This window comes from Archocentrus centrarchus, chromosome 8, assembly GCF_007364275.1.
Source record: "Archocentrus centrarchus isolate MPI-CPG fArcCen1 chromosome 8, fArcCen1, whole genome shotgun sequence".
Classification (NCBI taxonomy): domain Eukaryota; kingdom Metazoa; phylum Chordata; class Actinopteri; order Cichliformes; family Cichlidae; genus Archocentrus; species Archocentrus centrarchus.
In genome coordinates, this window is record NC_044353.1 from 27,915,807 (window position 1) to 27,928,646 (window position 12,840).

Genomic DNA, 12,840 nt, shown 5'->3' on the forward strand with positions numbered 1-12,840 from the left:
GCTGCAGCCCCCTGCTGACCTGTTTCCCATTTACTAAAATTTTTAAGTATCTATTCAAACCTATATCCACTTTCTCTTGGCCACACTGTTGCTGTCCTTGACGCTATTCATTTTTGCAATAGCGTCTTTATGATTATTATCATTTCTTCTGCATGTGGGTCCACCACAGTGAGCTCCATTCACCAACTGGGACACATGAATATATTTGAAAGAAGAAAACAAAAAAAACAGGACATAATGAAAAGGTATTGGTGGCATTTGGACTCAGTCTGAATTATCCTCTGAGGATAATTAAAGATGAATTTCTAGTCATAACAAGCATTTGATTTTAAATTTAGCATCAGATTACTTTGTTGTCGCTGTCACCATTGCAACATGAGCAATATACTCTTTTCAGTGAGCAGCTGTATGATTTTTCCTTCACCTCTCACAGCACAATCACGATGTTTACCTGTATTTATTCACACATTCAGGTAACTATGGGGAAGAGAAAGTCTTTCATATGTGCCGTACTGTGAAAAGATGATTACTGAATGCCTGCTACTCAGCTGCTTTAATGATGAATTCACTGTCTCGGGTACAATGTGGGCACTTAAAGTTCAGGGTATAGTTACATTATGGGGAGGTGCACATCAGCTGTGTGATAGATTACAAAGCTGGCTTGAATGGCTAACAGCATGACTTCTAAACCCTTTCCCAGAAATGGTGTCTTGATAAAATCACAAAGACTCAACCCTACCTGGTTTTCATGAGTGCGTGGATATTAAACAGACGTGTTTTCATAAGTAGTAAAAACACACAAGCCGCTGGATGAACCCACACTTAATAAAAAGGCCAAAGTTAATATAAAATCTTGACTCTGAAAGAGTGAGCCAAGCCTGCCAGAACTTTCTTTACATGGGTGTGTCATTTAGCTCAATGCAGGAAATGTGATGCATTATCTTTCTGACCATCCAGGCATTAAATTGAACTCCAACACTGAAGTCCCTGTCTGCTCTGATGCTGGTTACAGAATTGATGAGCCCTTCACACACAAGGGGAACTATTAAGATGACTCCTCTTGATTAATTTAAAAACTTCATAAGTGACACATACACTTACAGTATAACAGAAACTTTTGCCGCCTTAATAGTAGAGCAGCTCTGTGTCTGCAGAACCTACATTCTGTGACATGCAGGATGTCCAGTATGGCCGTGGCACTACATTACGCTTGCATTAGTGATTTGAAGCTCTTTCCAGCTTAAAATTCTCTCCAGTGATCTTTGAAGCAGTTTTAGCATTAAAGCTCTGTGTCAACAGAAAAAAAAAAAAAAATCCTAATCCTTGAGGTAATAATCATATGTAAACCAGCGTACGCTATATGTGTATCAAAACAGACTTACCGAGGGCAGGCTCAGCGCAGTCCTTGTACTGCTCAGGTGTGCAGTATGACGCATCTCCTGGGAACAAGACACATGAATGGAGGTGTTGACCTAGTGTTGTTTAAGCATTAAGTTCTTGAACGACTCACAGCATAAATACATAGAAGAATGAAGCAATCTGCGAGGCGCAGCACCTTTTTCCCTGCCAGACACATAATCCCAGAGCTTTTTAAATGACAACAACTAATCCGGTATTGACTTGTCATATCATTATGAGGCCTCTCAGTGGGGTTAAATCTCATAAAATACTGCAACCTTGCTGAAAACTCTTGCCGATGAAAGCATGCTCAATACAGAATCACCTCCACTCCAGTCCCTTTCTACCCGGAACAGCAGGGTAGCTTACCAGGCATGTGCACCATCCTGCAGTTGCAATTCTCCACAATGTAGCGCGTTTCACAGTCGATCCTGCAGGCAGTTACACTGTAGACCTGGAAAAAGCCCGACTCCAGAGCTCTGGACTCACACTCGCCCCATGGGGGAGGCAGGTAGGTCAGCTACAGGTGAGAAAGAAAATGGAGGTTAGTCTGGACTCCTTTGAAGGCCTGAGGTATTATATATTAATACTGCGCATAGGGATATAGTCATAAATTAAACAAAACAATAGAAACGAAAGGGTCTATAGTTATTTATAGTTTTTATTGACATTTCTATCTATCTATTAAATTCAAGATCTTTGTATACTATATTTTTTCCAACTTTTAAGCACCCGCAGATACCCAACAACTACTCAAGATGTGGAATGATGGTGACAGCAGCTCTACAAAACACATTCCTTAGCTGCTGAAACGTAGCCAAGGCAGAGAAGCAGAAGAGACTTGCAACAAACCAGGCGGTGCAACAAACAATTCAACAGACACTCAGAGTCTGTCTGAAAAAAATAAAGATTCCACAACACCCAGAGATGGGAACACAACACATCCAAATGTTCTCCTCCTGCTCCTGCAGCTCTGAGGATGGGGACAACAGATGAGAAACGAGGGATACCGGACTGAGCAGCATGGAGGCCCATCTGCTCCACAACAGAGGCAGCGAGGTCCAGCCGTGCACTGTATCCATCACTCACCACCCTCTGCTCCTTAGTTCCCTTCATTGTCATCACAGTGCATCCCAAGCGAGGCAGCGCGCTCTGCCAAAAGAGCTTTTTTTTTTTTTTTTTGGATGACACAAAACACTACAGCCTGCCAGGTAAAATTTGGCTGCAGTCTCCTTGTTAGCAGTGACAGAATTCGAAAATTCTGCCCTCATATCAGGTGATGTTGTATCTCTGCCTTGAGGCAGACCTAATTCTGTAGGTCTGCAGATGCAATCATTTTACCAGCAATTAGAACAATAAGTTCAAACACAATCCAAACAACAATCTAGCATGTTGAACATTTCATAGTCCCGAAGCCTCCAGCCATTTCAGGGCAGGTTAGAATGCCTCCTGTAATAATTAAACATGCCCTCCATGATGGCTGTAGGAGGGATGAATACAAACATCCAGGCATTATTAATTTTGTTAGAGACTTAAAAAAGGTGCTCATCATCCTTAACCTTTAAAACCACCTTCACACCTCAGCTAATCTTCACTTCTGGCCTAATTAGAGTCAGCTGAGGTTGATACCAAATCTGATTATTTCTTGTAATCAGATAATCAGAGGTGCTCAATATCACTTTTCACTGTGTTCAGACCTGCTGACCTGATTATGTTTCATCTAATAAGAGCTGAGGCCCGCGCCCCAGTCAAAGTGTTATTAATCAATGTTCCATTCTCCTTGTTATACCCCAGCGATGCAATTAGGCTTTACAACTTGGTCAGCAAGGAAAAAAAAGTTTACAACAGGGTGGGCTACAATGAATTTGTGCCAGTTGAGAGAGCTGAAAAGCAAATTTGAGAGTTCTGGTCCAAGCCTGACCTCAACAAATGTGTATTCAGAAGTTCCAAAAAAATTGCCCTCATCCACGTTATTTTTCCAACTCCTAATACTACCGTGGCAAACTGCAACACAATGACCTTGAGCAAAGCAACAATAGTATAATGAAAAGTGTTTTTTTTTTTTTTATCCTTAGGAAGAATGACTTTGTCAACTGAGGGAACGCCATGCCCTTTTAGCTTCAGCTAAAAGCCCACAGTAGGGCGATTTCTGCATCCGGGAGCTTAAATTTGAAACTGCCTGGCTGCATATGAGAGCTCATTCATCCCTCACCATAGGCTGTGTATTTTGTGCCTCAGCACACTTGATTAAAGCTGCTTTGATCTCAGCCTAATATTATTAGCCAAAATGAGTTCATTTGTAGTCTTTGTCAGTCATTTTCACAGGCAGACTGATTGGTATCCATTACAAAGATCCACTAATGTCCAAGTTTCTTAACATCCTCCACAAGGCCTCTTTCCAAATCATTGTCACAAATTACCCTACCCAATCATCATTATCCTGATTGTTTTTGGACATATTTTAAAATGGCCTCTAGGTTTCCAGAGAAAAGTTTGAAAAGACAGGTGGGAACTGCTCACAGCAGTGGTTCTTTTTTCCCTCAGATTCCAGATACAACGTGCAGTTGTGCATTAATTAGCTGGAGCAGGATTTGCAGGGTTTCCTGCTGTGCAGGCTTGTGGAGAGGGACAGTGTTTTCGCAGCAGGCAGGCACGAAGAGCAGGGGCTGTCTTCGCCCTGCCAGTCACAGAACTGGGCTGACAGATGAGCTGAGACAGAAGCCCTGGAGGCTCATTACCCAAGAGGCTGAACCATCTCTGGATAGATCTCCTCCTCTCTTTTCTGCCTCTCACTGAAGTCTCTTTTTGTTGCACTGCAATGAGCTGTGATTTAAAGAGGCAAGGTTTCAACTGAATTTTGTTCATGATAAGTTCCTAAACTTCTTGTTGAAATACCTCACTGACTTATCTGCTATGCCATTCACTCCAATTTAATATATTTGCAGGAACTTGAACCATCAAGTTATCCATTTAACCCTAGAAGGACTTGCTCACTTCTATTTAAATGCCTGATCTTCTGAATATGGCGTTGGTATTTTGAACTATTAGAGTATAACATTCTCACACCAACTTGGTCAGCAGCCCTTAGTGTCACATATAAAAGACTAATATCTTTTATTTTGAGTGTCATTTTCCAATGTGCTTGACATTGCTAACAACATTTTGCCAAATTGTAAAGTATATACAACAAAAACAACAACAAAACCAAGGCTATGAGTCCCGTCTGTGCCCAATACTTTCAAAGTATTCTTTCTTTCTTTCAAACTTTTCTGCATTGCCATTGTTGCCTATTTCACACACCTGATTTAATTGTTATCATACCCATAAACTTTGCCAGTAGGGACCCCTCCTTTTTTTCTTCTAGCAGTGTGATCAGTGATAAAACAGCAACACAAATTATGACGAGGATATTTAGATGTTGTGTACACGTACACATACAATGTCTAGATGATAAGTGGAACTTTTTAACATGTGTATTACATGGTAAGAAGGTGATCTTTACCAAATTTTTGGTGCCTAAATCATACCAAACAACTAAGTTCAACAGATGAGCCCCGAATTTGTTTGAGTCAGCGAAGAGTGAAGTGGTCTAAACACCCTTCTAGCCTTCATAAGTGTGTGTGTGAGTGTGTGTGTGTGTGTGTGTGAGAGAGATCTCGAGAGAGAGAGAAAACACACAGCTGACAGTTATTTCCATTACTATGAATGATGCGATAACCGCCTCCTAGCAGGGAGAGGAGGCAACATACTGACAGCATGCATGGGATTGATAACAACCATCCAATTTCCTCATAAGATCTGAAACTGGGTTCCCCAGATATTGATGACACAAAGAAACCAAAAAAATGCGCAAAAAGTAGTACCCATTGTGTTAAAGAGAGACATTAGGGGTCCTGACTGCTAGTTGACAAGCACCACATACAAACCCAGTTCCAAAAAAACATTTGGGATACTTTCTAAAATGTAAATAAAAACACAATTGTTTATTTGCAAATCTCACAAACCCATATTTTATTAACAAACGGAACATAGAAAACACATCAACTGTGCAAACAGAGAAAATGTACCAAAAAAAAAAAAAAATTAATTTGATGGCAGCAACAAATTTTAACATCTGGAAAGTGATGAGCCCAAAAGCTGGACTTTTGGGAGAGGAACACTGACCCAAAAGAGTCTGATAGGATTCTAGCTGCTCAATATTTTTCATTTCATGATGTTTTCAAATGATGAACGGTCTGGACAGCAGGCCAGTTAAGCACCCAGATGCTTCTTCTGTGACGCCATGCTGTTTTAATAGCTGCAGTATGTAATTTAGCATTATCTTGCTGGAATATGGAAGGCCTTCCCTGAAAAAGATGCCACCTCTAAAACCTGTATATACCTTTCAGATGCGCTAGATGCCAATTCCATAGGCACTAATGCACCCCCATACCGTCAGAGATGGAGGCTTTTGAACTGAGTGCTGATAACAAGCCAATGGTCCCTCTCCTCTTTAGTCCCGAGGATACTATGTCCATGGTTTCTAAAAGGAATGTCAAATTCGATTCATCTGACCACAGAACAGTTTTCCACTTTGCCATTTTAAATGAGTTTTGTTGCAGAGAAGATGGCAGTGTATCCGGTATTGATTTTTTGTCCCTTTTATCTCTGAGAGATATGCTTAATGTATGATTCTCTGAATCTTTTCATGATGCTATGTACTGTAGATGATGAGATAGTCAAAGTCTTCACAATTTTACATTGAGCAACTTTATTCTGAACCTGTTCTGCACTCTGCCTCACTCTTTTTTTTATGCCCAGTCATGTTACTAACTTTTTGCCAATAAAGCTAATTAGCTGGAAAAATGTTCCTCCTGCTGTTTCTTTTTTAGAATCATTTACTTTTCCAGGTATTTGTTGGCCCATTTCAACTTTTCTGTGATGTGGTGTTGCCAAAAACGAGCTATAATTTTGCATGAAATAGTGCAGTTTAAATATTTGATATTTTCTATGTCCACTTATGAATAAAATATGGGTTCATGAGATTTGTAAGTCATTGCATTGTTTTTATATTTATATTTTACACAGCTAAGTTTGGAACTGGGGTTGTAGGTCTGAATTTTAACAAATGGGTAAGTGTTAAGGCAGCCAGTTTTGGCTCATTTTGCATTTTGTGTTACAAGAATTTGTTGCCTAATCATGTAGTACTCAATGGCCTTGGCTGAAACAAAATCTTCTTTTTTTTGTACCTTAAACTTTAAACACACTAACTGGCAGGCAGCGGTTTGTCAAAGGAAATATCACTGATATGCCAAAGGCACAGGCCATTCTAAAAATGAGATGGCAATGAATTTATCTTGACAGAAATCTGCCTGCTCAAAGAAGGTCAATCTAGTCAACTCCTGTTATTGAGCCAGACAATAGATTTCTAAAAGCTTCACTATGAGAGAGGAAAGGAGAAAGAGGTAGGCAGACAGGGGGAAAAAAAATAAGACATGAGACACAAAAGGTAAATGTGAAAGACAGAAATAATAATCTCGGTAAACTGACGAGGCTCGCAGGTGCTTAAACAGAAATATATTCAGTGTGGCAGTGCAGAAACACCTTTTGGGGAGCTTTATCAACTCAGGCCTAAAGAAAAGAGAAAAAAATGAAGAAAAACACAACTTTGTGAAGGACAATAATGACAGTGAAAAGGCTATCTACATCATATAAAACTGGCTGTATGCCTGTGAGTTCTGCAGCCTTTAATACTGGCCTTGTGTGATGGGGAAAAAGCTTCAGTGTGATTGAAGGGGGCTGAGACTGAGTGAAGATCCTCTCTACTAGAAAGGTCAAAGTCAGTAAATGGGGGGAAGTTCATCATTCGTCTGCCAACAATCATCAAGAGACCACAGAGGCCAACTGACAGTTCAGACTGTGGGGACAGGCATGCAGTCCCCACACCAATCCACTCACACACACATGCACACAATCTCACGGCGTCTGTTATGGCAGGTTATTTATCACTGACTTTTTTTTCCCTTTTATCACCAAGAGTTATGCTTAATGTGTGAATTAGGAGTGGAAAATTGCATAAGGAATATAAACCATAAAAAAAAAATACTAACTGTGTATCAGAGAAAGTCAGGTGCACCTACCCTCTGTTCCTGTGTTGCTACAAAGGTCTGGAAGCCAGGTGCCACACCAAAGCCCAGCTCATGAATGAATGGGGGCTCCGCCTGGCTGTGGATTTGGACCCGCACACCTGCCTCAAAGGCTGTATCCTCTGCAAGAAGAAAAAAATGGAAAGACCTAGTTAACTGATTTAATCTGTTAATATGCAGAAATGTGCTTTGAATGTCTTTGGTTTTCTGAGTGGTTCGGTTAAATAGTTCAGGGACTAGAGGAACAGAAAAAAGCTGTTTAAACTCAGGAGATGCTGTTGCAGAGAATCGAAAAGCAAATTTCATGTTTGAAACAACCTTTCACCAAACGCTGATGTCACTGTGCTGTGCAGCAGTTATAATAAAGACAATCTTAAAAATTGCTAACCCTTTATTATAACACACACACACACACACACACACACACACACACACACACACACACACACACACACACACACACACACACACACACACACACACACACACACACACACACTCAGAGACATGCTATCTGATTTGTGATGACAAAATACACAGATGGTAAAGAAGGTTCTATGCTGACTCCACAGATAAAAGGGCTGTTATCCTTTCATTCAGAGTACTTGTATGCACACACACACACACACACACACACACGCACACACACATAAAGAGGCAAGGACCAAAAGGGCCATAACATTTATGGTCAAAGAGAGAGCACTCTTTGCAGAAATCAATAATGTTCTCTCTCCGTGTCCTCACATTCAGCCGTGCGCTCCGGACATTCAATCAAGGCATTCCCCTGCCAGCTGATCAGCCTGACACCTCGGGGGTGCTCCGCAGCCAAGACACTGGAGTCTTTCAGCACGATCAGCCTCGCCAATCGACATACTGCTCACACAGATGCACAACAGCATCAGCCCGCACCGATTCGCTCATCAATCAAACATCTGCAGTGACTGATATGACGACAGCTTGGATGCATTCACGTTTAGGAATAGATGAAGGGATCAAACGTGCTTTTTTTCCGCTCTGTGTCTGAGAACATCATTTTGGTGTGTAAAAGAAACACTGGCTGTGTGAGACAGAAAATCAGTCCATGTTTCTGAGACAGTAAGAATAGAGAAGTGAGTGCATGTAAAGCACAGTGCGAGATGCTGACTCAGTTTTCATGTGTGGTGTTTTTGTGTTTTATCCTGTGCTGTGTCCAATCTGTCTTTAAAACATATCATATCCTTTGTGATGACAGCCCTGTCTGTAGCTGACAAGTTTTATGTGTCATCCAAGTTTTGACTGGACTAGGGTGATTTACATGCAACTGCAGCACAACATCTGTGGATTTAGTAAATACCATATGGCCAAAAGTATGGGGGAAAATGAGCACAACACACGCTGCAGAGACTTGCTTGCATTAGACTACAAACACATTAACACAGTCTGCCATTAAAAATAATGGTAAACCATTAAAAACATAGCCTCAGTCCAAAAGTATATATAGAGATTCATGATCATGATTTTTACTTAATTTCTCTGCTGCTTGACCAAAATTTGATATATCATTTATCATTATTTTAATTCAGTTCAACGGTTGTTTCTAAGTCATCTGCTCAAGCAGGGAAATTGAAGGGCTCAATTTAAATCTTCAGTTTGGCATGCTGACAACTTGACAGCCAAGTGTGATCTAATAAGAAACATGAAAACTTGAAGCCTCCCCTGTACATACACTGAGATTGGACGATTGTGATGCAAGCGATATCCTGTGTCTAGTTATACTTTTTTTTTTTTTTTCCAGACTATCCCTATCACAGATTCTTGAGTTTTCAGCTAGTTGACCCCACTGCTTACGAACATGTCACAGAAAAATAATTATTCAGTACATAATATTTGTCTTTATAAGGTTATATATAGTATGACATGTTAAAAGGGAAACCTGATATCCAGCGACGTCTTTTTAATGCTACCGCTGTTGAATAAATGCCCCATTAGCACTGTAAGATCTCACATAATTAGCCACTGTTGTCCAAAGACGATTAAAAACCATTAAAGAGCCCTTCTGTTGTACTGGCTGACATAATCCTTCATTAAAATGAACGCTTAACAGTGTAAACAAAGAACTTCATCCCTGAGCTACTGACACTAACTACACTGGCAGTTTATTGTAATAAAGGAGTATGTCACGCTGTGAGACTGTGTGCTATTTAATGCCTTTTAATTGTATTCATATGACAAAACTGTATTTATATCAGATCAATAGCAAATAAGTAAAGGCTGTCAGCAGCATAATAAGCATTTAAGGAGTACTTGTGCAAGCAGAAGTGCAGTAATATTCCCTTTATTATTATTTTGACTATTATTGTTTTCTCCAAAACAGTCACTTTGCTGATGGACAATTTGTATGTGCTGATATGACCCCTATTTCAACTCTTCCTGCTACAGTATGTCCTAGAAATATGTCTCTATTTGTTCAGCTGTTGTGTGCAGTAGATTCAGTGGTAGCACTTGCTATAATACAAATATCCACGTGCTAATCTGGATGCTGATGCATGCAGACGCACAACACTGCTCTTCATATGAAGACGTGTGTTGAAATCAATGTACCAGTTTTTTTTTTTATTTCACTTAAAAACACAAATAATTTCAAGCTTTTCATGTTTGTTTTAATTTTTTCTGACTATGACTTACAGTCATGTGAAAAAGAATATTTTCACAGGACTCTGTACCATCCTGTGAACCACTACAGTAAGTACAGCCTTACTGCTTCCACTGGAATTAAGAGAATAAAATCAAAATCAAATGCACTTGATTAACTGATCATCAGCAAGCGTGACCACCTCTATGAAAGCAGAGGTTTTGATCTGTGGAAGATCGGTCCAAAGAGTATGCATCCCAGCAAATTCACCCCAAGGTCAGACAGAAATGCTCAGGGAAAACACAAAAATAACTCAAGAGCTAAATTTCAAACTCTACAGGCCACAGTTAGCATGTTAAATGTTAAAGTTCATGAAAGTACAATTAGAAAAGGACTGAACAACAATCATTTGTTTGGAAGGGTAACCATGAGCTAGCCTCTTCACTCCAAAAAGAACATGGTAGCAAGGATTAAGATGTCCAGCCACTTTTTTTATTTTCCAAACTCTAGCGACTGATGACACAGACATACATGTATAGCAAGACTTAAGCTTGCAAAGTTGCATCTGCACAAACCACAAGACTTCTGGAACAATGTCCTTTGGACAGACATGACCAAAGCGGAGGTGCTTGGCCATAATGCACAGCACCATATTTGGTGAAAACCAAAAACAGCATATTAGCACAAGTACTTTATACCAATTGTGAAGCATTGTGGTGGACTGGTGAAGATTTGGGCTTGATTAGCATCCATAGAAAAAGGGCACCTTGCAGCTATTGAGTCCACAATGAACTCCTCTATATGTCTGTGCAACAGCTAAAGGCTGGACGAATCTGGGTCAACAGGACAATGATGACAAGCTCACCAGCAAATCTACAACAGAATGACTGAAAAAGAAAAGAATCCAGGAACTGTAATGTCAACGTCCAAACAGCAACACGATTAAAATACTGTGGCGAAGACAGAAAAGACAGCTGTGCCTAAACAAATGTCTACAAACCTTAATGAACTCATGTAATGTTGTAAAGAAGTTCCTCCACAATGATGTGAGAGATAAAAAAATTCATACTGAAAACCATTACTTAAAATTGCTCCTTAAACTGTACTTAGTTAGGGTGTACTTTTTACAGGACTGCATAGCTCATGAAAATAGGTAAGTAGAATACTAAAAATGAATAAAAAAAATAATTTGTTTTTGTCCAACTTCTGGAAAGTATGCTGATTGGGGCTCCTTCATCACATATCATCCCAAGCAGTGGAATGGAGCCAGTCATCTTACTGAAGCTCAGGTTGCACTGATAGCAGCCTTCAGCTCATCTGTTTTCATCAGGTGTTTCATATTCCTCTTGACAATAGCTCAGGTCAGGTGAGTTGGCTGGCCAACCAAGCACAGAGGTAATGTGGTGAGCAAACCATCTGGTCTTAGTTTTGGCACTGATGGTTGGGGCTTCTGCACTTCTATAAACCTTATCAGCAGATGGAAGCATGATGTGCTCTAAAATCTCCTGGTAGATGGTTGTGTTGATTTTGGACTTGATAAAACACAATGGACCAACCACCACCAACACCTACAAATGGTATGGCACCACAAATCATCACAGAATGAGGAAACTTCACACTGGACTTCAATCACCTTGGATTCTGTGCCTCTCCATTCTTCCTCCAGACCAGGACTTTTATTGCTAAATGAAATGCAAAATTGACTTTAATCTGAAAAGAGGATTTTGGACCACTGAGTAACAGTCCATTTCTTTTTCTCCTTAGCCCAGGTACAATGTTACTGATGTTGTCTCTGTTTCAGGGGTGGCTTGATATATTAGTGTTGGCCGGTTCCTGAATCACCTGGGTTAATGAGTCGAATCTTCCTACTGAATCATGAATCACAAATCCGAGGTCTCCATTAACTTGGATCACACTGTCCTCTGATTTGCTGCTACTACTAAGCACAAAAGGCGAGTGAGTGAGAGTGAACAGCGGAATAGGTGACTTACCAAAAATACCACGCACCCAGAAGTGACCGACTCACTGGTAACACCACTGACTCAGTTGATTCAGCTTAACCGGGTCAATTATTTAGTGAAGGGAGGGACATACAAACCAGGCCATCCTGGCTCCCAAAAGCTGTGGCTTGATTCTGAGCTGTGCCTGGTCAGATTATATTTAGCCTGCTAGGAGTAGAGCTATGTTTACTGTAGGCTATCTCAGGTCTGTGCTGCTCTCCTACCAGCACTATCTGTATTTAAAGATTATTATCATGATCAGTTAATCAACTGTTTTCAGTTAATCTGCAAATCAATAAAATGTGGATAAAGCTAATCATCATACTTGTGTTTTGTGCATGCATGTGTGTGTGTGTGTGTGTATTTTGTTTTCACTCCAAAAAAAGACATCTAACATACTGTGCAGCACACAAAAAAATAGCAAATTCATACAGATGACAAGCTGGAATTGTCTAATGTTTGGTACATTTACTTTCAATGATTGACTGTATATTTGCTTTTATTCACACGTAGTTGTCCCGCATTACACAGCTAATGCAAACAAATGCACCGCACAAGAGCAACTGCACAAGGGCAATAAATGATAATACAGACCATCGAATAAACTAACCATCCCGTAAATAAATCTTGCTTAGCTGTAAAACACTAGAATCAGAGTGTTTGAGACCTTTATCTCTCATAACAAGACATCAATTTACACAAAACA

At 40.1% G+C, this 12,840-nt stretch overlaps 1 protein-coding gene across 2 annotated transcripts in view; it reads right to left on the reverse strand.

Annotated features, from left to right (window-relative positions):
• Nucleotides 1–12,840, reverse strand: part of asic2 (acid-sensing (proton-gated) ion channel 2) — a 449,569-nt gene that overhangs the window by 9,746 nt on the left and 426,983 nt on the right. For both annotated transcript variants that reach the window (XM_030736069.1, XM_030736068.1), the window contains 3 exons: nucleotides 7,518–7,645; nucleotides 1,768–1,918; nucleotides 1,383–1,439 (listed from right to left, as the gene is read on the reverse strand). In XM_030736069.1, the coding sequence (XP_030591929.1) occupies nucleotides 1,383–1,439; nucleotides 1,768–1,918; nucleotides 7,518–7,645 (336 nt within the window). The remainder of the gene's footprint in view (nucleotides 1–1,382; nucleotides 1,440–1,767; nucleotides 1,919–7,517; nucleotides 7,646–12,840) is intronic.